Source organism: Tympanuchus pallidicinctus, unplaced genomic scaffold (genome assembly GCF_026119805.1).
Source record: "Tympanuchus pallidicinctus isolate F22 unplaced genomic scaffold, pur_lepc_1.0 scaffold12, whole genome shotgun sequence".
In the NCBI taxonomy this organism is placed as follows: Eukaryota; Metazoa; Chordata; class Aves; order Galliformes; family Phasianidae; genus Tympanuchus; species Tympanuchus pallidicinctus.
In genome coordinates, this window is record NW_026294637.1 from 15,282,180 (window position 1) to 15,307,024 (window position 24,845).

The window sequence follows — 24,845 nt, forward strand, 5'->3', positions numbered from 1 at the left end:
ATTACCTGAATTGGTCTCTGCTTGTGTAAATCAACCGACATCAGAGGCACTTGTACCAGCTGGGGAATCTAAGCAGTATGAATTGCAGAAAAGACATCAGCGTTTCTGGCAGACAACCAACCATCTCCTAACACCAAAGGCTGGCTCTCCTGCCCCTGGAAATACTACACATTCCTCTCTTCTTTGTGAAAAACACTCCGCAAAACCAGTTAGCTGAAAAGAAGGCAACAGTCAAACTGCACAAAGGAAAGACCTGTTATCTGCCAAACAGGGAAAGGAAATTAATTCAATGGGAGAACAGCAGCCAAGTGCCTGAATCACTTTTTAAAATGAGGCATTAGCTTGTAAGTCACACGGGTTATTTCTGAAGATTTACCTCAAAGCTTGGAGGGTAAATCACAATGGGTTCTGATCCACAGCCACTGCTCCTCAGCACTATTGGTGTAACTGCAGTTAGCGTTAGGCTGGATGGAGGGCTGGGACAAGGACTGCACTTATCACAAGCCCAGATATTTAACTCGAAGAGACAAGCAGCAACTAGCCTGTAAGTTAAGCAGTGCCAGGAAAGGTTTTTACTTGTTTTTCCATTGCTTAGTTCCTACAACCCCTTGAAATTTTTGCACAGAAAGTGATTTTTTAACCTGCTTTTTAATCTACTTTAATTTTTTAATCTACTTCAGCTCCAATTACCTGTCTGTGATCTCTGGCTTCCTGCGTGCTGACCACAGAGAGAGCACTTCTGTTGACTGCAGCTCCCCAGAGACCTGAGAATGGAAAAACAAAAGTGACTGTGCTAATTCTCATTCTTCCTTTCCGACAGCCGACTGTGACTGTTCATCCTATGCACATGTCCATCCTTTTAGTCTCAAGTGACATTTACACTGCTAACTTTCCAATTATTTTGTTACTACTAAATATTGTTTGACAACTATTTTCAATTATTCTCTTCCACTCCAGTAACAACTTTGATTTTTCTTGTCATTACCTGACGTAACGCTACTGGAGAATCGATGTGTCTAACCTGAATGTTAAGCTCCCCTCTGATCCAAGATTTATTTTTGCAACAGCATGAACACAAATGGGGTCAATCGCTCTGAAAAGATTTTTCTCTCACTCATGTCTGCCCATGGAACGCTTGGCTCCTTCATCTACACAGATCTTGCTCACTCTCTTTCAGAATTCTTTCTACCCCCCCATGCCCCCCCCCAAAAAAAACCAGAAAAACCAAAGCTGCATTAACACTGTAGTTATGAAGAACGCAATTCTGTCAACATTTGCTGCCTACTTAAACATTTTTCTTGCATACCAAAACCTTGGGAACGGGACAAAAGGACTTTCTAGTTTAGGCGCGGCTGAACCTCTACATCCAGTATTGCTTCACTGAATGCAGTATGTTGCAAGAGGGTAATATAAATTCCATCCTGCGTGATCAGGCAGACCTCTGGGTCTTATTTTTGTATCTTGGTTATTTGGTTTATCTTCGGAACTGCTCTGATACAAATACATGGAGATTTGTTGTGAGTGATCACAGGTTTCAAAGATAGTAAAGTATAACCTCAAAGTCATGCTAGCTGGACTCCCAGGACACTACCTTGGCAAGTTGTTCAAGGTACAGCTATGGCAGACTCCTAAAGGCACACCTGAACTAAATAAGGAAAGTTCTTAACACTGGAAGTTCTGAAGTTCTTATTTTTCCCTGTGAAATGCAAAATTTTTCATTTGTGACTTACTCTAAATCTTAACAAACTAACAGTGCTGTATGCTTTTGATAAGTGTGCTTAATACCAATTTCATCATTTACCTAACAGAATACCAGGGAAATAGACATAGTTCTAGATATATGTTCTTCATATCCTAACCTTTGGGATCCATTCTGTTCTGTGCAATCTAATTCCTGCACACACAAGCATATCCCTGTACAAACAGGACTTTCTACTCAGAACTGTACTTATTGAAAGAGCCCTTCTTAAAGAACTAGCTTTCCTTGTGGAGCGATCTTTAGTGTTGGCCAGCTCTCACCTATTTTGCTACACGTGCTCTATTAGGCAGGCAGTGTTCATGAGCACTCCATCCAAGCCAGAAACAGGAACCCTGCACTGTACGCCCCGTAGTGCTGCGGTACGGCGTGCAACCAGTCGGATCACTGCCTTACTGATCAGGTCCTGCCTTCTGACTCTCCAAATTACTTCAACAAAAAGAAATACAGTACGTTCAGTAAATTGTATTTGGTTTGTCTCCATCTGTGTAGTATGAAGTCTACACTAAACAAGGTTACATCAACTGTCTTGTAAAGTATGTCTTATAGAAATATTTTTAGCTGAAGAAGTGCCAGTTATATTCTACAGTTACAACTGAACTCTAAGGGTTTTACCTGTAGCACTAGAACCTGACAGCAACTACCTTCCATGGCTCGTGAAACGCTGACCTCTCCCCCAGTTTCTTAGTTTAAAGAAGTCTCCATCTCCTGATACTGTTATCACTGCACTCGTCTTCAGCTACTTCTCTACTCCTTATACATGCAACTTCACTTTCAGCTGCTCATAGACTGAACTCTAATCTCTTTCCAGAGATTTTCTTCATCACTAATGGAAATATCACACCCATCCTCATTAATCTCACATCTCAGTGGACGCCTTTGGGTAGCAAGGAGTTTGCCTCCACAAGGAAATGATGCCTGGGTGATGTGGGATCTGCATTAAGGCAAGGGAGAACCAAAGTAAAATATCAGCTAGGACTACAACCACAGGACTTGGTCAGAAAAAAGCTCCTTTAACTACACCCAGAAGTTAATAAAAGCTGCCTCACAAGGCATACTTACAGGCTAATGAAAGTCCCTATCAAAAACAAAGCCAAAACCAAAGTTTTAACACTATAGTGAAATCTCATTGCATAGCTGTCCATTGCTAACAGAAAATGAAATGGAATCATGTATGCTCCAATCAAGATGCTCAGAAGGAAGCAAAACCCTTCATTACTTTCATCTAGCTGACAAGAAAACAACACAGGCCAGCAAAAAAGGCACAGCAGGCTTGTTTGCCCCATGCCTTGAAGAGCAGGCTATCACGGATTCCTTCCTTCTGTTCATCGCGCTCACTGGAGTCAGTCAGGGGAGGTAACACAGACATTCAGTGAGGAATATACATCAGGAACAAATGAGAACACCTTAGATAACCTTCTGTTCTTTAGGACACTTCTCCAGCATACTTTCTTCATTAGCAGTCATGATGTCTGGACTTCATTTTGACTTCCAAACTGAAATGCTCATCCCTAGCATTCTGGTGTTCAAGGGTGCCTCACAGAAGCAACCATTGAGTGCTGAGTAGGAGGCACTGCCTAGACAAATACACAAACAGAAATGAAACACACTTGCCAAACTCCTTGTGCTGGTGGTATTGGCAGCATGAATAAACTCAGCATCTTTCCTGTGAATGAAACAGTCACAGAATGTACAAACAAACAGTCACTATGTGTGTAACCATGGTTCAGTGAATTTTCTCAAATCCCACGGGGATTTCCTGACTTCCTGCTTCACAGCCAACTACCTTTGCTAGGGTAAAAATCATACAATCATGCTTTACAAAGGCTGTTGAACATAGGTCAGTTGTGAAGGAAGGTTACATTACTTGTCAGATTATCACAAATACTGGCAAGCACAGTTTCATTTCCTCGGCAGTGGAGAGTTGCAATTCCACCTAAATTGAGATATCAAGCTGTTCTTGGTCCTATACACATTAATGGGTTAACAACAGCTATGAAAGGTTCAGCTTTTCCACCAATATCAGCATAACGCTGGTAGCACAAACAGACTACCAGTACATTGCAGCAGCATTAAGAGAGATTTTGAAGCCATTTAGATGACACAGTGCATAAAGTGATCACAGCTGCCAGCTCTACAATAACATTCCCCAGACTGCCAACATACTGCAAAACACTGTAGGAAATATTACTGGTGCATGTGGAGCCCCTGACATCACCTAGAACAGACCAGCAAGAATAATCACTTTGGTTTCTCTTGCCAAAGGACAGAAACAGTTACAAAAGATTTTACAGCATGGGGCTTTTTCCTAGGAATAGTGATAAAAGAGTCACATATGACCAAGTCCATTCCATGCCTTTTTTCATTCCAGTGGCTCAGAACACAAACAGTCCCATGGTCTCCTGACCTCTGCTGAAGTAGTGGGGAGGCTCACACCTCACTACCTGCCTGAGGCTCATAGGCATAATTCTGAAAGTCTCAGGAATCTGACCTAGCACCAGCTAAGCTTACTCTCAATGCCAGATTCCTGTGTCAAACTAACAGGCTACTAACCACAAACCAGAAAGATAGCTCCTTTTTGTTTAGTATCATGCAACCTCTGAAAACAAACAGAAGTGACTTGCAGATTAAAGATCACGTACTGGAACTGGCATGCTGTTACGACAGCAATAAGGAGCACATTGATGATTTTGTGAAACAGCATTTTTTTCTTAAGCCTATGAACCTTGTTTTAGTACAAAATAACAGAGAAGTCATTGCACGATCTGAACTTTATTACTTAATAAGGCTCAGCTGAAATTGTACTGGTTGGGGAAGAAAGGATGCCTTGCAACACAAAACAACGTCACATTCAAAAAATTGTCTTCATTAAATATTGCTGTCTACACAGACATCCTTTTCTGTTCTTTCAAATGGCATACACCTTTAGATCAAATTTAAGGCTAAGACGCTTGATTTCAAAGATGATGAGGCAGTGAAAAGGAGCAGCTGTTAAGAAACCTGTTTCTGCCAGGCAGGCTAAAACTCACATTTCCAGTTCTGAATTCTAAAAACAGCATTCCCTCCTTCCAGTGAATCAGCAGTGTATTTTTAAAGCCCTGTCATTTTAGCATGAAGGAATCACAAAACAGCTGTGTTATGTGTAAGGTTTGCTCTCATACAAGCCTTCAACAAACAGTTGAGATGGACAATTGTCACTGCTGTGCCCTGCTGACTAGTTCCACGGGGAACAGTTCTATAACTCTAAAGCAGAAAAAAAGCTGCAGAGACAGCACAACTACAGATGATTTTCAAACAGGTCTTAAACACTGAAGTTTACTTGCCTGATATTGCCATCATCAAGGAAGTTGTTAACACAATAACAAGCAATCATCACAGCCCATAAACAATAACTGAGTACAAAGCAGCCGAGGAAAGGAGCACAAGACTAGCTGAGCCATCTGCAGAACGGAGGGACATACACCTGATACCTGTCCCCTGGATTTGGAGGAGGTACCAAAGAAAACCTTCAGCTCAGTTTTGCCATGTAATGGCTAGAACTTAAAGTTTAAGCCACAGTCTGACAAGGGCACAGACTCTTAAAACACACAGAGTAACACAAAGCCACAGACATTTGTCATTCCAAAGCAAAAGAAGTGCACTGTATTTCATCTCCTCAATCTATCTCAGCTGTAAGGAAATCTGAGCCAATCAAGGGGACAGATCCAGATGATGGCACTAACTGGATGTGTTAACTATAAAATCCATCTCTTTCAGAAGCATGACAATAGTAAAGACTAAAGATCTCCGCAGAAAAATACAATTTAAAAGCAACTAAAAAGCCCAAATTTACTGTCAGCAAAGAAAAATTTGGAAACCTATCAAGAAATGACAGTGCTTCTGCTAGGACTGTGCCCTTCCTTGTAAGAAAGGCTGTATTTTGTTTAAGAAAGAAGGAGCCTAGTTACCTAAGTTCTCAGAGAAGCACCTGAGACATTATGTATCCAGTCAGATTCAGAGGAGAGGAGAGACTGAAAATGGTTTATTTCCCTCTACTAGTGGAAATAGAGCCAGCTTAAACGGAGGTCATCACTAAACATTCTAAAAGACTACCTCTAAACTGGCCTTAACTGTCTTTTAGAGACAATCTCCTATCTAAAATACAGCAGTCAAGTAAGAAGCAGAAGTACCTGTACGAATGCTCCAGTATTTGGTACTGAACTTCATGGCATTGGGTTGATAATGACTTGGTAGCTCTCACTTGCCAGCACAGGAGTGGATGTCCTGTCCCACAGTCATGGCTCATACTTAAGGTTCCACCTGCCAGGCTCCACTACAAGACATTGAAGAAACACAGTAAATGTTTTCCTAACTTTTTTTCAGTCACGCAGACATGGTGAAGGTCTCGCCAGCAATGCATGCCAAGGAAAGCAGCGCAGTGATCCTTCAGTGCACACTGCAGATTTAAGCTTGCAAGCACTTATTAAGGCAGAAAAAAAAGTTTCGCAATGAATAGCCCATTGCAGCTATTTGTGCTGATACGAAGAACTGCTAATGTTTCAATCGATATTCTCTAATGCCTGGTAAGAATTCCTCTTCTGGACCTTTAAAACCAAATACAGACTATCTGCCAATTTAATCTAACAAAAAACACCAGGACTTTGAGAGAAACAGATTTAATATCTGCGATCTTTTCCAACGTGGAAAACTATGTTGTCAGAGGGTTTCTTCCATGTTCACTGAGGTAACTGGTGGCTCAGAGCTGTACTAGTAGATAGCCATGAGCGGAGCTCCGGAGGGGCCAACACAAGGTCTAGTACTTCTCAGCTTTCTTATACATCATCTGGGTAGCACAAATGAATCAGCATTCAGCGAGTCTGCAGATGACGCAGAATGGAGAGGAGAGCAACAGTGGACAGAAGAGCCGCTATTCAGAGAGACTGGGGCGGCACAGCAAGGTCAGTAAGGACTGCATGGCATTTAACTCCAGCACCATGACAAAATAAGCACAAGCAGCAGCTCTGGCTGCTCCATCAGTACTGGACTACAAGCATCTACACCAATCAGGAGAGAACTAAATGCAGAGTTTTGAAATCAGTCTAGTTCTCCAGCAGTTACAACTTCCAGTTCTGACAGACAGGACAGTCCATACCCTTCATAACCAGGTAAAGTGCAAAGACAGAAAGCTAACAAAGAATAAATACATAAAATTGGAAGATTCTTATCCGGTAAGTAACATCTAATTTTGCACTTCAAATGCTTATCCAAAAGATATTCTCATAACACAGATGGACAAAGAAGTAGTAATTACATTTAAAAGTGAATCACAAACTGCAATACAAATATATGTAATTCATTCCAAATGCAAACTGAAGACTGAAACCACAAGACAAGATGGTGGTACCTGAAAATTTGCTCCTAAACTCAGCTGATTGAGGCCATGTAAAATATCTGTACTAAGTAGCTGCAGAAGCAGAGATGTCTGCAGAATAAGATCCAGGCCTGCACACTTTCCTTCAGCTGTAGTTTCCACAACTGTACAGTCTGTGTTAGATGTAGGAATTCATACTCTGGTGGTACCATAACAGTCAGGCTCCCCTGTGTTCCTTCTCTCCAAAGATGCTGTTCCATTGGGATTAGCCTGTACAGAATCAGAGATTCATCAACTGATACACAGCACATTCTCAGACTTGATTTTTTTTAAACCTAACTATATTATTTTGTTTTTCCTTTGTTTCAAAGTTCAGATATTGGTGCACAAAATAAACATGCTACCCCTTCCTCTTTCTCCTTTTATCAAACTCATTTAAATGGAACTTCGTTTAACACAAACTGAAGTATACCTTTGTACATTTGCCTCAAATTAAAGAGCATTTAATAACACGTTTTGCTACCAGACCCATTTCACTAAGTGGAATTCTGCTGAACTGTTACTAGAGAAAATAAGAATGTAATTTGACTTTAAATACAGAGATCGTGTTGGAGTACAAAGCTGCAATTTAGGTAAAGTAACAAACTCACATTAGATTTTAGTCCACGATGTTGCATAATCCTCCATTTTTATTTCACCAATCACGAGCTGTTGAAAAACAAGGCAATCCTTTGGGAAACAGAAATATCCAGCAGCAAGATGATCAAAGGCATATTGTTGTTTTGCTGCATCAAGCTCTCAATGTCAAGATTCAGTTTTCGTATGTTGTTAAAAGCAGCATTCCTCTTCCCATCAAACCTCATCAGGATGTGGCAGACTATAAAGGCAACTTATATTAAGAATTTCCCACTGTTGTTGCTCATGTTCAGACACAGGAAAAGGCTGTGATCTTGAGTTAGGAAGTAACAACCATTAGCAGAAACAACCCATTCATTACTTTTCAAGTCCATGCAGATCTAAGGTGCCTCTACACACACAAATCACAAAACAACCGTACTATTGCATCCAAGAGCTATCCAAGTGACTGTATTTCAATCCCTCCTCACAAGGAATAGCCCAAGATCTGTTTCAGCATCAGTTTCCTTTCTAACAACAGAAATGTTATTGTGCTCAATCTGGCTCATAAAGCCATGGTAACTGGTACATGAACTTTACGAAGGCACGCTCTACACGGCTGTGAGAAAACAAGCAGGCCACAGCTCTCAGTAACATGTGTTCTATACACCTAATGATGGAGTTCAACAAGGTCTTGTGCTGTATGAACAAAACCAGCCCTCCCAACAACTTACAGCACATTACCCCAGTCCCACTTAATACAAAAGAGAACAAATCCAACAGAATTTGTTGTTTGCTCCACATTGCCTACATATTCTAAATGGATAATAAACTACAATTAGTGCATATGTACACACACACACAATAATATTAAAAGACAGAACTCTTCCAGCTGCACCAACACATGGGCACATAGAGCATACAGTTGAAACTTAAAGAAATGGTATAAAAAAAACCTAAATTCCACACAAGTTTTGCTCAATTTTTATGTATACACATTGAAAACTGCTTTGACTCCCCACACAGAGTTATCTCACAGAAATGACTCACAGCTAAAGTATTCCCATTAAGAGAGGTCACTGGCTGGATTTAGGATTTTGAGTCAGGAAGACTTGTAGCCTGCAAACAACTGTAAGCCATTTCAGCTTGTCAGCAACATAACACTGCAGCTAACAGAAGTGGTGGCCAATACCATAATAAACTGAATAATATTATAAATACATCAGCAAGGGAAAAAACAGCTCAGAAAATGCTTTGTATTTCACAAAGAATAGATTTTAATGTACATTCACTGCTTAAACCTCCTTAAAAGAACTTGTCCTCAGAATTTTAAAAACCTTGTACAACCCAGTAAACAAATAAAATAGTTTATTTTTACTCTATGATAAAAGAAACTCAGCAGCAAAACTTCCACGTTATGTAGAAGAACTCCAATCAGATGTATGCACTTTGTCCCCAAGTAAAAGAAGTGGAAGAAAATCTTGAAGGCTTTTGTTTAAGCACATACACAAACAACCCACTGGAAACTGGAAAATTCAAACAGAAATTGGCTCATTTTAAAATACTTCTGTGATTTAAAAGGCAAACACGGGAAAGAATTTACTGACTAAAGAATTCCTAACTTTTCTAAAATCAGTTCTCCTAATGAAGAAACACAATTATACACATAATACATAAAAAACACCCAGAAATCTAGAAAATAATTACAAATGCATCACAGCTTACAAGGTGCTTCAATACTGACCATCACAGACCATTGTAAGAATTTCATTTTTCTTACTAGGAAACTGCAACAGACAGTCAGTGTACTCTTTTTCTAACCTCACACTCCATTTGGCTCAAAATTTTAAGTGAGCTGCTGAGACTCAGCACAGTCTTGTTTTTTTTTTTTTCAGTGACAACTAAGGCAAACCTTAATACCTCAGGTAAACAGTACCACATATCGCCCTGCATTCTGATAGGAGATTAGACTGTAACCTTTCAGTAATGCAATAAAAAACCATCAATATTCATTTTTGAAGACATGCTAGAAACCAAAGTAATTCCTGGAAATTGTGCTGGGGAAGCAGAAACTGTTTCATACTTTGCTTATTAGCAAAGCTTAGGCTTTCCAGTGCAAATTTATGGCACGTACTTTTCTATAAAACACAGCTTTTGTTTTCCCAGACTCATTTGCTACACCATCCTAAAAAGAGAATGTGTTTTAGTGAATAATTGTAAAAAATTGGTAGACATTATGTTAAAAATTTAACTAGATAAATCTCTTAGCTATACCACATAAAGTAAAATATAATTTAAAATTGCCAGAATACAAATCTGTAGTGATTCTGGAAGAAGTAAGCAAACTGAAGAGTTGCTTTTCTTGTTGCTGTCATATCAGACACTGTTGTAGACCACTGCATCTTCACGCTTCAAGCTGTAGTTATTCTATGACAATGGTGAGGCTAACAGGTCGTACTTTTCCACTGACTTCAACAGGAGGCACTCATCATTTTTTTTGTTTGTTTGTTTTAAACCCAACTGAATTTAAGATTTTTCAATTGAAACGTGCCCACTAAGGTAAGAAGGGGTTAAAGGTTTATAGAACTTTTCAGTGTTCCTAAGTATGGCTGTGGAGCTGTTTCCCCTACCGGTTTGTTCTGGCTCCTTTGAAACTTCAAAAGCCCTCAGATGTGTTGTTCCATTTTGAACTTCTCCAGTCCATGCTTAGCACGGTTCAGATGCTCCTACTTCACCTGTGTTTTGTTTTGCTTCATTTTCCACTTTTTCTTCATCATTCTTTGTTTGCAGTGATTCTTCAGCTTCTTTGCAGCCACACCTTCATTTCTAACAGGCTTAGCTGGATTGCCTTTTGTTTCCATAGTTACTGGCTCTCCCTGGTAGGGTGTGTCTGACTGCCCTTTCACCCCAGCCATCTAGACATGTGGGGAGAGAGGAAAAAAGATAAAGAGTAATCTTAATCTCTTTCTCTATTAAGCAAAGACGTAACTACCTTCAGAGAACTGCTTTCTAATGCCAGCCAGACTCAGGGCCACATTCAGACAGGATGAGAGGTGCTGCTCTTCCTGGCACCAGTGGCATCTCACCACTCCCACTCCTTTCATGCCCAAATTTCCCTCTGGCAGAAACCAAAGTACACGAGGCCATCAGAAACTGATGTGCAACTTTACACTGCCCTCATATAAGAAAGTGTCAAACTGGTAAACCTGCACTGGAAAAACAATAATGCCTGAAAAGTTTCCTGCTGGTACCTTGTCGTGTTACCTGCTCAAAATATTAAGAGCTAAGAGTGGGATCTTTGGGAAGTTTCCACAGCATGATATACACTGTTGAATCATCACTGTAAATTACAAAGCAGGCTGAGGTTCTGAACAGTTTATTTAAAAGATTCTATTAAAATTCTCTTTGGATACAAACAATTCTGCTCATGATAAATTCTATTGTTATAGAAACAATAGCAGCAAAAAGCAAATGTTAGGAGTAAGCCATCCATATAAACAATTATTACGTATGTCTGAGAAATGTTTCCTAACTAAGAAGTTACTCCTAGGTGCTACACAAAGCATACCTACCTCTGCACTAGGCAGCATGCTGCTCTTAAACATTATTGCATAGATGCTGCTAGGAATGTTGCCCCGTGTAGGGAACAGCACACTACAAGAATTCTAAGTCCCCCTGTTTCCCTATACCAGGGAAACCACCTGAACTGCAATCAAAGTTTTCTCAAAGCTAAAAGGTGTTCAGAACAACCAAAGACAGGTGATAAGCTGTTATCTAGCTGCCTGAGCTAACACACCTGAAAAGACTAAAATGAAACCTTTTTGCTGCAGAGAATTTGCCATTATCCATACATGAGATTTGTTCAACATCCTAATCAACCAAGAACAGATTCAGGATACTCTGTGTGCTGAAATCAGGAAAGAACAGCATGAGGAGACAAAAGAAAGAACTTAAACTTCTAATAAAGAGTAACTTCTTTGGGTCTGCTGTCCTGTAGTGTTATGCCACAGCTAACAACAGAAAATCTCTTTTTGACACGGGTGATTTCCTTACAATCTCTGCTGCCCACATGAGGGTTCTGGTACAAATACTGGAGCTGAGTGCACAGAGAAAGGACTAACCTAGATTCCTCTCCTCTGTCTTGTTACTTATTTTCACCAAGCTCCTCAGAACTCACCATCACATGCCTCCAAGGCATGTCAGTTTTCACTGAAACAGTGCAAGATTTCAAGATTCTGAGATTTGGAGTAAAGAAAAGGGAAAATGGAGGGGAAGTGGGGACTTGAGGACAGCAAAATAGTTAAAATAGTTTCAGATCCTTCCTGAAATTGTCTGAAGATAAAGCATATTGATAAAAAACAATATCAGTGGCAACACTAGAAAGTCTTTATGAATAGAAATACTGTACCTGTTCCAGCTGTACTGAAAGCCTTAATTACAAGGCTTTTAAGTAGGGCAAATGCTGCATCATTTTCACTGTCCAAAAGTATCATTAGCTCACATTAAAGATGCAAAGCTCAGTTTTAAAGAGATTTTGCCAAACAGGGTAAAAAGTGTGTTTTTTTGGAAAAACACATCCATATCATGTAAAACTGGAACAAGAGCTCAATATAATTTATCACAAACTAGACCCTGAGAGTATAATTCATCTCACCTGACTGCACCTGTCTACAGTTGCACTAATCATCCATAATTCTGTGGTCACTGGGGAAAAAATAATTACAGCATGAGTCCTGCAACCTACTGAAGAGATCTATCCTAGTTTACAGACGGATCCCCATTAAAGCATTCCACTTCTCTCTGCTGACAGTACTACAAGCTTCAACATTGCTTTTCCATACTGTAACACTTAAAAGCTAGGTAAGATGAATCTCATCTGAAATGCCTTTCAGGAAAAAGGCATTCCTGTTCCTGGCTGTGGATGCAGAACTCCAAAGGGTGTCTTTGAACCCACAAGATGACAAACAAATATATCACCTATAACCAGTGGATTGAAAAAGATTATTTCCAAACTGCTACTCTGTTTTTCCATTAAGTGCAATACCCACCTTCTGTTTCCCCGTGGCTTCTTGGGGTGCAGGCGGAAAGGTGCATGGGACTCTTCCATGTTTCATGTGATAGGGCAAAGGGACACTGGGATCCAGTGGCACCCAGGGGACTGAGAGCATGGCAGGTACTGAAGGCAGATCACCATGAGCCTTATGTAAGTTATATGAAGCTCTTGTTGGCTTGTCAAGGGAACTCTTGTAGATTGTAACTGATGAATCTCCTGCAGCATGAGTCAATAGATAAGAGCCCTCCTGCAAACTAAAAGGATATAAATTTAAAAAAAAAAAGAGTTTTTTTGTTTGCTTTATTAATTGTTTCACTTTATCTGACAACCTGAACAGGATAGCTAGTAATAGCTTTAATGCAGAAGCAAAACATCTTTAGGTATTTACTTACCAGTCCTTGTTTTATAAAAAGACCATGGACACAAATGAGGAAGTTAAATTGCATTAATAAATTAAATTAGATCTTGCTCATTTATATTTTATACTGGCAAAAAGGTCCAACCTCTTCTGCCATGCCACCAATATCTGCCTGTGATGTCATGAACAAACATAATAGATGGCATTACTTCAGAGCAGCCCATGTGCATGCAAAGAAGCTGCAGACTGAAAGCCTCAGAGTAGCCAAAGAAAGAAAAATAGGGAACAAGAGAGAAGTTGTAACAGTGTGCAGATGAAGATATATGCTGTTATTCGTAAAGTTAAGCAGAAGGGAACATATGAAGGGAACTTTGTTCTTGCTAGCAAAAATCAAAATTTTAAGTGTCAGCCTACACACTATTACAGCTTACTCCTATGTACTGTTACGCCAGCTCAGAAGTATCCCATCTCCTCTCCTGAGTAAGTGGTTCATAAAAGTCAACTTGCTGTTCTTTTGTACCATTCATACAAAACCTTCAAACCTAACCACATTTTTAGGTGGCACTGAGTTATGCTCTGCTAGACCTAAAAGAATCTCTAATAGATTTCATGTATCCAAAGACACAAAAATCAAAGAGCAGACTACCACTGTACATAAGAAACAGGATTGCATGGGCACAGTTGGAAAGGAATATAACGTACAAAAACAAAGCACTTACTCAGACACTTTCTTCAAAATATGATGAAGTATATTCAATGAATTTGCTGGCCTGTTAAAAAAAATTACAGCAAAAAAGTATTTAAAAAAGTAAAAAAGTAAAAGCACTTAAAAAAGGAGTATCCTGCAAGCCTTGTTAGAACTTCAGATTCATCATTAAAACAATACTCACTTAATCAATCCAAGTTTTTCTCTTAATATTTTTGGAGAAATCTTTTCCAGCATAATAAGTTTTGAAGTGAGACCATCAATATGCCCTGGAAAACATTAATCAAAACATTTAAAAAAAAAAAAAGAGAGAACAAACTAACATAAAGGCATAATTTGCAGACCTAGAGCATTCTAAAAGCAGTATTTTTTCCTATTTCACAGTGTAGAGAGTGGAAAGCATCTACCAGTGTTGCCCAATAACTGAAAATGGAATGTACAGTTGTTTCTAAGCACGGGCATTTGTGTGTGGGCTGTCTTACAGATCAAGGATGGCCCATGATTCCTGCAAATCTCACGTCTTGTGTGATGTCCAGCATGTGCAACCTCACCTTGCTGTGGCTTTACTCTTGTCAGCTAGTTTATATCCTCTCAAATTTTCCTGATGCTTAATGCTACAATTCCTTACAGTGTAGATGATGAGCTCAACTTTTAAGACAAATTTACCTTGGAGTTGAACACACTCGCTTCTCTGTTCTGCTGCGTTATCTGACCATTGATACTATTTGGTTTTCTGAGTATTCTGTATCTTTGTCTTTGGATTTTTTCTTTCCTCCAGTGAAACGCAGCTTACAATTCTGGCCTTGTTCACAGCAAATTTGCTAAGACTGTTTATCCCTCACATAACTAAGGGCTTTCCTCAACATACTGCTATAACAGACACAGGCTAGCCCAAGTTTTCACTTGAAAAGCAATAAAGATAATTACCATAGCTTGTACATTGATGTAGTGACTGCATCTTACCAAGAGAGATTCTCTCTCAAGATGGGGTTTTTGCAGAAAACTGCCCTATTTCAGCTTCCATAAGAATCAGAAGGAGAACACAGTATAATAAAAATAACCTACTCAGTGGAATTTACTGCACATGCTATATATCTGTCCATGTAGGAAGTCTAAAAGTCTCAACAGTATATTTAAAACTGCTAAACAAAATTATTTCACGTTCAAGGCTAAACATTACTCAGCAATCTGTTACATGATGATCAAGTATGAACTCTCATTTGTAACAAATTCGAAATGAAATCAGTTGTCCTGGTTCACTTTTAAAACACCACACACGTATTACTTTTCTTGATAGCAGTGTTTTCTGTACGACTAAACACTAAGTTTAATATTCTGTATTGCTAACTATGAAGAAAGAAACTTGAAATCATGAAAGTAAAAAATCTGTGTTGCCCATTATTTGTCAGCATCTTCTCAAAATCTCCATTTCTAAACTCGTTGTCAGCATAGCTGGAGAAAAATACCTATGAACTACTCATACTGGATATATATTACTGTAACCTTTATTTAAGAAGTGACTGACCAAGTCCACTTGACATTCAGTAAGTTATCTATACAGAAAGCACTTTTTTCCAGTCTTCAAATCATCTTTATTTAAGAGTCATTGTTATTCCATTCAGATGAAGATAAACTATGCTCAGGTGCTTAATGCAAACAAGTGAATTTTGGGGGTAAAGCATTCCCAGCCTTAATCAGCAACGCCTAACCAATTAAACCAATTAAAACAGGTACAGATACTTTGGGAAATGTCACAGCCTTTTTGTACGCATGTTATCCTATTTGAACAGCAACAGGACTTAAAACGACTGAGCAAGATGCTCTACAGAAAGACAGCACTCTTTGGTTGGTGTGAAGACGATATATCTGCTTTTGAACAAATGGAGAGTCCATATGTCAGGAAATCAAAAACCCAACTTAACGGCACACCTTGCACAGTATGCAGGAGGCAATACCTCCCTTTCCGTTTCCTTTTTCATCTGCTGAACTGAGGCACTGTGAGGTACTTCCCTGAGTCACACAGAACAACAACGCTGGAAAATTATGGGGCACTATCCAAGGTCCAAAGAACTTTTCTCCCATACCTATTAGCAACGCAAAAGGTTGCTAATACAGTGAATTCCAATCCTTTCAAGAGCCAAGAACGCCTAAGCAACTTACCACTGATATCTGCTACCCATTCAGAACCTCAGTTTGAAAGGTTCACTTCAGATCTACACATTCCTAGAACTAATTGAATAAGAACAGAAGCTTGATAGGTACTGTATTATTAATGGTAAGAGCAAAGTTTTCAAATAGTTTTTTTCATACCTTCACATGTTATTGGGTAAACAAGTCTATGGCTATACTATTGCTGATTCAAACATCCCATTATGACAGGACATTTCACTTATTTCAAATTATAGCATGACCTAAGAAGACACCTAGATCACATCTGCCTTTCTGGTTACAACAAACGTGTGATAGTTCAAGTCTTGCAATGAAAAAGAATGAAATATTCGCCCAATTTTAAGCCATCCATAATACAGGGATATTATCACCACTGGGGAACTGCCACTTGATTTTCAGGAAAAAAGAAAGTCTTTCAAAGAGTTGTGTAACTAAATCAGAACACTTGCAACACTGGATTTTTCAGAGCTCCCCAGAAATATAAAATGAAAGGCAGAATCAAAGCTGTGTTCAGCCTGGACAGGAGAAGGCTCTGGGGACAGCCAAGAGTGGCCTTTCAGTACCTAAAGGGGGGCTGTAAGAAGGAAAGGGGCAGACTTTAGCAAGGTCTGTTGTGACAGGACAAGGGGAAACGGTTTCAAACTAAAGGAGTGGAGATTCTATGAATCCTGAAGTAGAATGTGGTAAGTTTCCTATTAATAGCAGTTGTAGGTTCAATTTTATACAAAACTGATTGATGCCTTCCAGGCATCTGTTAACCTAGCTATATTAGAAATTACATGCTGGTACCAAAAATCCACAGTCCCCAGTTTGCCTACCTGAATAAAACCCATATTCTGCAAGCACCAAAAGTTATTCACACATCAGAAGTCCAAGTCAATACAAGCAATATTCTAAATCTTTTTTTGTTTGTTTAAACAGTGGTGGGAGGGGGCCTTCACAAATGCTAGGAGAACTACGATAACCAGTACAAACCCCTAAAGGATTCCAGGTTTTGCTGCTGGATGAAGTGCATCCAAGAACCGAAAACCAAACACACTGCAATAATCAGCATCTCAGCTTCACTATGGCTTTCTCCCTAAGCGCACAGAGCTGTCAGAGGCTGGCTCCCAGGAGCCTGCTTGCTCAGGGCTCCACACCCACTCCATGCCTAACAGCTGCCTGCGTGGTACAGTGGAGACTAAGGAACTTCTGAATCAGAACGGGATGACAGCTCATGCCGGAACAAGAACCGCTCTCTCCTACAATCCTGAGAGCCTCAGTAAATGGGTGTTGGCTGCTGAGCTGTGTGCAAACTTCCGTGCCCTAGCCATATGCTAAGTGTCCTGTTACTGATAGATGATTAGATAGACATGCATTCTTCCAGCCTGCATGCCTTTTAAGACAGTCAGCCCTCTCTTTACAGCTACATTATTTCCTCACACTGCTTGCGATTCTGGAGAAGCTAATAAACAGAAACATTTTCTTGAAGGGGAGAAATATTTCAGTGTAGTTTAGTACTACTGTACTTAAAAAACAAACAAACAAACAAACAAACAAAAAAACCAACTTCAGGACCTTGCATCAAGTTCACAGAATCACAGAATTGCAGGGGTTGGAAGGGACCTCCAGAGATCATCGAGTCCAACCCCCTGCCAAAGCAGGTTCCCTACAGCAGGTCGCACAGGTCGGCATCCAGGCAGGTCTTGAACATCTCCAGAGAAGGAGACTCCAAACCTCCCTGGGCAGCCTGTTCCAGTGCTCCGTCACCTCACTGTAAAGAAGTTCTTGCGCATGTTTGTGCAGAACTTCCTATGCTGCAGTTTCCGGCCGTTTCCCCTTGTCCTGTCTCCACTCACCACTGAAAAGAGTCCGGTCTCGCCATTCTGCCCCCCACACCTTAGATATTTATAGACCTGGATCAGGTCCCCTCTCAGTCTTCTTTTCTCAAGGCTGAACAGACCCAGTTCACTCAGCCTTTCTTCATAGCAGAGATGCTCCAGACCCTTCACCATCTTTGTGGCCCTCCGCTGGACTCTTTCCAAGAGATCCCTGTCTGTTTTGTACTGGGGTGCCCAGAACTGGACGCAGTGCTCCAGGTGAGGCCTCACCAGGGCAGAGTAGAGGGGGAGGATCACCTCCCTCGACCTGCTGGCCACGCTCTTTTTAATGCACCCCAGGATGCCATTGGCCTTTTTGGCCACAAGGGCACACTGCTGGCTCATGGCCAACCTGTCATCCACCAGGACACCCAGGTCTCTTTCCGCAGGGCTCCCCTCCAGCAGCTCATCCCCCAACCTGTACTGGTGCATGGAATTATTCCTCCCCAGATGCAAGACTCTACACTTGCTTTTGTTAAACCTCATCCAGTTTTTTTCTGCCCAGCTCTCCAGCCTTTCCAGGTCTTGCTGAATGGTAATATGTAAATAAAAGGTAAATTAGAGAAGAAGAATAGGAGAACTTTGTGCATAATGATTTAATAAATTTGGCTTTGTGAAGGTTTTTAGATCATATCTGATTTCATATAAGCCTTACAGTTCTGTGATTAAGATGCAAAGTTTGTATGTAAAAACTAGAAAAAAAAAACAACCAAACTCAGCATTTCTCAAATAGTATTCTGACATGAGCTACCAAGGGCAGAACGTGTCATTCAGTGCTAAAGTGGAAAGGTTAGGCAACCACAGGCCACAACTGCTGCCATAACAACCATAAAAACAGACAAATCTTTCTGTAACAGGAAGCGAGGCAGTCCCAGCTCCAGAACATTCACTCACTGTAGAGGATTGCCCTCTTCCCACAGCAAACATTAAGCATACTCTAAGATGCACTGTGACGTACCACTTGAACAGATGGTCCTTTTAAAAATTAATTAATCACTAGATAACTGATATCAAAGAGCTACACATATATTAAAAAGTTTGGTAAAGTTATCTGGCCCCGTTCTTTATATGTATCATTTTTCTTTCTCTCCAGAAAGAGGAACAGACAAACTTTCTTGACTTTCAAAACAGTCACTGTACAAATCTGAATGTAGCATTTTTTACTGGAAGTATGCTGATCACTTTCCTTAGAACACTGCACTCATGTTAGGTCTTAGTTGTGCAGAAAAGAGAGTTTACAGTAAGACACCTTCTAATAACATTTTTGCTTTTCATCCCAGTTTATTCTATTTTCCATGCTCCTAATTACAGATGTAATCTCTTCTATACAGGACTGCTTCATTCTGAGTATTGATTACTCTGCATGCATAGGCCCTATTACATTTTTGAACAGCAGATGGGAAGGAGATGAAGGACAAGGTTATCATACCCATCCCTTTGGGATATTTTGACCACATCATCTACTGGGAAATGAAATTTCACTGCCCAGTAAGGCACAGACAACTTCTGTTCAACTATCTGAAAAACATCATTACATACTGGTGTTCAGAGATCCCATGCAATACCACATCTATAGAAAGCAGTTTTAAATAAACCCATGCTACCTATTTTTCTCGTTACTGCAAAGACAAAATTACTTCCAGTACATTGTATTTGAGACAAATCTTCTGTTTCCAAAGCTTGCAATTTCTCATATTTCTGAATAACAAAACAAGCCATATCTTGCTTGCTTTTCCTCATTCTCCTGTATCTTATCTGTCTGCATGTTATTAGTGCTGAATTATAAACACTATTGTATGTCTCCAAAGAAAAACAAGTTATGTTTGACCTTCTCCCCTGCTACAAGTTCAGAAGCGAAGAGATCTGTATTCTCTGAGCCACATACACAATCATTCCTATTCACCAATTTTGGCACGTGATAACAAATTGGTTTAAAATGATTTCACAAAATAGCATACATTTACAGTTCATTTTTTAATCGAGAAGAATTCTCACTGCTCCAACATTACAATAATCTGTGTTGCATTTGACTCATTAAAAAAAATAAATAATTGAAGTCACGAAGATTGCTAATTTCTGAGAGCTAAGTTTGGGTTATAAATTTTTCCTTGAAAAGCAAACAAATGCAATTCTTGCAAACAAAGGTTACTGGATGTTATCCAGTGAAAACCAAAGTTGAAATGTCCCCATTCAGCACCCAAGAGAAATTTTAGAAAAAGAACTTAAGATAAAAGTGAAAACCAAAGTTAGAAAACTCAATAAGGATGTATGGAATATACCTGCCATAAACACGTTCCTCTTCTGTTATTTCATGGAGGTTTAGACATCCACATGTCATACAAGCAAGCACAAATCAACACACTGACTTACCAATATAAAATAAGCATTCAGAATGAAGCATGCTCTCTGTCCACAGCTGACATACTTCACTTTCTGTAAGAGCTTCAACACCATAATAGGCTTGGTATTCCAGTTTAGGCAACAGGAATATTGGAATAAGCTATCAAAGCAAACACACAGACAAAAATCAGTATGCTGTGCAAAAATGATTGTTGCAATAAGCTGCATTTTGACACTTATAATCATCATCATCTTCCACTACAACTGCAGCAACAAAGATGTAACAGCTTGTGCCCTATGAAACCCACACAACAAGCTTAAGGCTAAGGAGACCCTGCATAAAGGAAGGCAAAACAGAGAGGTTAAAATAAAACAGGAAAACACTAGGCATGTTTTCACAAAAAAATAAACTGATATTAAGCCACTACCCATGAAACTTATTTTGACATTCTCACTTTTATGCTCTACTGCCCTCTGCAGGAATTTAGATATGCAATTATGACACGGATTTGCCCGTTAGAATTCTGCCTTTTATTCACATCAAGCAAAGGCAAGATAGTTCAAAGCAAGACTGTGAGCATATAATTTTCACAAGTAAAAACTACTAAGATCTATTTCTATTTCAATAAAGTACAAACATCTTACAAGCTGTTTACAAGCTGTTTACCTGTCCATCATAATTCTGGTATTTTGGGGAAGCCTATATCAGATCAAGTTTGTCAAACGATTATGAGGACTCTTGACAAAACTATGAATTACCGAGGATTCCAGACTAAGTTTTCCTTCTCCTGTCATAATACAGAATATTGGATTTCACTTGCACTTAAAGCATTTTAGCCCTTAAGACACACAGTTTGCTAAGATGTATTCTGGAGCCTTTTTAAACAGAATGTTTTTATGATTCCAAACAATCTTAAAGTGTTTGGAAAAAAAAATTTCTACGTTACCTTTTAAAAACAGTTCCAAGAGGCATCATGTTACATGAATAGAATTATTCATACACATTACTGAAATGTAGCTGTAGTAGCAAATGCAGAATCACATTTAGAAACTGTTCTAATCAAGTAGGTTAAAAAAAAGAGCCAATTCCTCACCTTTTGAGCTTTCTTCTTTTTATTGAAACGTGGCAATGATCTCACTTTCTGCACATTGCAACGCACAAGTAACAACAGGTCATCCAAACTGAACAGCTTATACGCAAGATTGCCATCCTGAGGTGCTTTATACTCTCCAGGGTCTTCCACAAGCATCTGAAGTTCATCTGGCAGCTTTCCTACAGAAAATAAAACCAAAAACAACAAACTTGGGCATTCCTCACTTTGAGGCTAATCAAAGGGCTTTTTTTGAGGGCTTTCTTTGCCCTTTCTGACAGTAGTTGATTTTTTAAAAGCCATTTTGTTTGATAATAGTTGGAGGTGAAAAGCTTGCTCATTATGCACAGTAAATCACTTGTTAAGGTGCTTGTTTTTAAAAAAATAATTCCACAAAATGCCTACAATGGCTTTTAAAGAATGTATTATTAATTATTCCCATATTTTATCCTGCTGTTCAATTTCTTACGCAGAGCGTTTTGTGCAGATGGAGTGGAAAGGTGATTTTTTTCTTTCAGTTACTTTCACTCAGCACAAAGAGCCCACAAAATTACTTTGAATGAGAGACGTTATCCATTTATTAATTACAGAAGCAGCTCAAGCCTCAGGTTTGGCTGGTGGCTCGAGGCTCCATTCCAAACTGAGTTTGTTTCAATTTCAATTACATTAACTTGCATATTCAAAAGAAACTTCTTCAGATCTTAAGATGCAGCGTGGAGGTTGATGAACACCCATATCTGTGTCCTTCACAGATATTTTAACGAAACACCAAAACCACAAAATATAAGCTCTGATGTTTATTTATCCAATTCTGTTTTTGTACTGCAGACCTGTGGAAATAATACATATCAAAACTACACCACAAAGAAATATTGCTGTAGTGCTACTAATAAATACATGCACCATTATACTTATTGTTTACATGCATGTTTGAATGAATGAATACTGTGTGATGTACTAACATTCAAGTGACAAAAAATAACTTTCTGCTTGTTAAATAATTAACTTAATTCCAGCCTTCTGCCAAAAAGACACGTAAAGCCACTTATCAGCTTGCAATATCACTTCCAAGCTGTTGAACTCTGTTTTCTATTTGTTCACAATACCACATCTCAGTTTCTTAGCAATATTGGTTTTATCACTCCGATTAAAAATAAACAACACTTGAATTCCGTGGTCTGGCTTTGTGAAAAGATAAGAAATTGGAAGAGCATCATGCTGCTTAGTCCTTTAGATGGGAGGAGGGAAAAGAGTCATGTCTTTGACCAATAATTAAAATCTGGTTGACTCAAAGGAAACGTACCTAACAACAAGTTCAGCTCATAAAAGTATTACTTGTGTTAATCCATCTGCAATGGAAACAGTTAAATAATTAATTCCTATGTGATCAAGCACACAGCTAATCAGAAAACACCAATAAAATATGTTCTCCCACCAAAAAGCACTGATTCAATGCAATTAAATATTTGAGAGAAGTGTATCCATGCTGATCCAACTGCCCGCTTTCCTGCTAATTTACCTGAAGCAAGGGTTCCTAGTTTCAGTTTTACACAGCTCAGAAGCTACTCAGGCAAGTAAAAAGCCCTCAAACTTTACGGCCCCTAGGACCTTCAAGTAGAGGTCTGGATCTAACATGGGCTGCATTTCCAGCTGAACACTGGAAAACTTGGAGAAGTGCCTTGTAGTGAGTTCTCAGCAGCCCTCTGGAACAGATTTGGTAAGAGCTGATAAACAGAAGCTGAGGGGGAATTCTCAAAACTTGGACAAGTCAATACCAACTTCTCTTCAAAATTTTAATTACATAATTTGATCTACAGAAAAAGTAAAGTAATTCCACTTTCAACTGAGAAGAAATGATTTTTGTAGACCTTCTCACAGACCAGACTGCTCAAACATTGAAACTTCTATGGAAAAGTAACTAATCTCAACACCAAACAACTTCTCCTTTCTCAGAAGCCTTGTTGTTTCTATAATTAAAATTAACATTTCTTATTCGCCTCTATGGATAAACAGCTCCACACATTCTTCCTTATTCGTGCAACATAATACCTGCCAAACACAAAGTATTTCTGGGGTCATAAAAAAGTCATATCTGAACAAATGCAACAGAGCTACAGAGATATTACAGATCCTCTTCAGGCAAGGGAATTAAAATGCTTTTCAGCTGAACTGAAATTTTTCAGTTTTTCTCCACAGACAACAAACATTACTACTCACTCCTTTGCACTCCCTGAAAAAGGCACGTCCAGGTATTCCTACATGAGCCATGAGGATTTGGGGCAGGGCCCAGCACAGGTGCTGTGTGGGAGATCACTGGTGGCTTTGAAGATTGAGGCACGTGAGTTTGTGCAGCATTAGCATTATCACAGCTCACTGCTGGCTGCTCATGGGCTTTTTGGGTAGGTGACTTGAGGAGCTCCGTTTGCATTTTCAAAATCCGTCCAACAGGATCAAATTCTTTGGACAACCTTCTTGCAGTCTTTCTGGAGGCATTTTTCCCCTGATGCACAGTTTCTGAGCAATCAGCCATGCTTGCAGATGAATTTGGGGTGGGGGAAGGTGACTTGCAAGTCTGGACCAAGGTCTGAGAAACAGCATTTGGAACAGTTTTTTTGCATTCCGTATTTTTATGCTCTATATCAATTATTAAACGATCTTCGTCGGTGTCACTACTGCATAAAGGAGCATACATCTCATTTTTCTGTGCAGCATGAGAGTCTTTTTTGCAACTTACAGCAGGATATAAAGTATTAGTTTCATTGTCTGATACTTTTTTGGTCATGACATCCTGTGCTTTCTTCAACTCCATCTCCTCAGAATGAAAGTTTTTATGAGACCAATTTCCTTCAGGGCTGAAGCATACATTGCCACATGATGGAAGCTGCAATCTGGAATACGCTGAAAATCCCTGCTCAGAAAGAGGAGTTTTTCTATCTTGAGCTTCACTGTTTGTGGTAGATGTCAGTTTTTTTTCTGGTTGTAAGTCACATGACAAAACTTTATCAGTGTTACCAACTGAACAAGTGTTTTCTGTTTTAGAAGTCCTTGAAAGTTTGACAGCTGCTCCAAAAGTTTCCAGTTCTGTAAAATCATCATCAAAGTCCATCCCTGCATCATCTGTAAATGGAATCTTCCTGCACTGGTAGGTATCAGCAGACACCTTAACATAGGGAGAAAAAATAAATATTGCACAATCAAAAAAGCCAAGAAATAGAATGCATTAATGACGAATGAGACACTACCAAAGGGGAAACCTGAAAACTGTTCTAGGATCCAAATTTTCACTGTTGAGTGAGAGGGGCAGCTAGTGAACCAAATTCCTTCTGTTTCATGTGAAATGTTCTCAGACTGTAGGTATTAAAAGGTCTTTCAAAACAGAAATAAAGTCCATAAAGCTTGTTGCACCTAAATAAACCCGTTAAAACATATTTTAATGAAATAAACATTAAAGCTGAGTTGAAGATATAATAGAAGCACTTAGAGGAACCGGACAGACATCCTCAAGACAGTGCCTGAAGCCCAGTAGTTAAAAAAAAAAAAAAAAAAAA

The 24,845-nt window shown here is 39.3% G+C and overlaps 1 protein-coding gene across 2 annotated transcripts in view; it reads right to left on the reverse strand.

Moving 5' to 3' along the window:
* The window catches only part of ICE2 (interactor of little elongation complex ELL subunit 2), a 35,423-nt gene that overhangs the window by 147 nt on the left and 10,431 nt on the right, over nt 1-24,845 (reverse strand). Inside the window, exons 9-17 of one of the 2 annotated variants that reach the window (XM_052672308.1) lie at nt 23,515-24,457; nt 21,301-21,479; nt 20,237-20,366; nt 14,023-14,107; nt 13,852-13,902; nt 12,770-13,028; nt 10,457-10,636; nt 691-764; nt 6-68 (exon numbers count right to left, since the gene is read on the reverse strand). In XM_052672308.1, the coding sequence (XP_052528268.1) occupies nt 41-68; nt 691-764; nt 10,457-10,636; nt 12,770-13,028; nt 13,852-13,902; nt 14,023-14,107; nt 20,237-20,366; nt 21,301-21,479; nt 23,515-24,457 (1,929 nt within the window). In that variant the 3' untranslated portion in view covers nt 6-40. Of the gene's footprint in view, nt 1-5; nt 69-690; nt 765-6,306; nt 7,377-7,756; nt 7,815-10,456; nt 10,637-12,769; nt 13,029-13,851; nt 13,903-14,022; nt 14,108-20,236; nt 20,367-21,300; nt 21,480-23,514; nt 24,458-24,845 lie in introns of those variants that run through there. The other variant, XM_052672309.1, reaches the window with a different exon arrangement.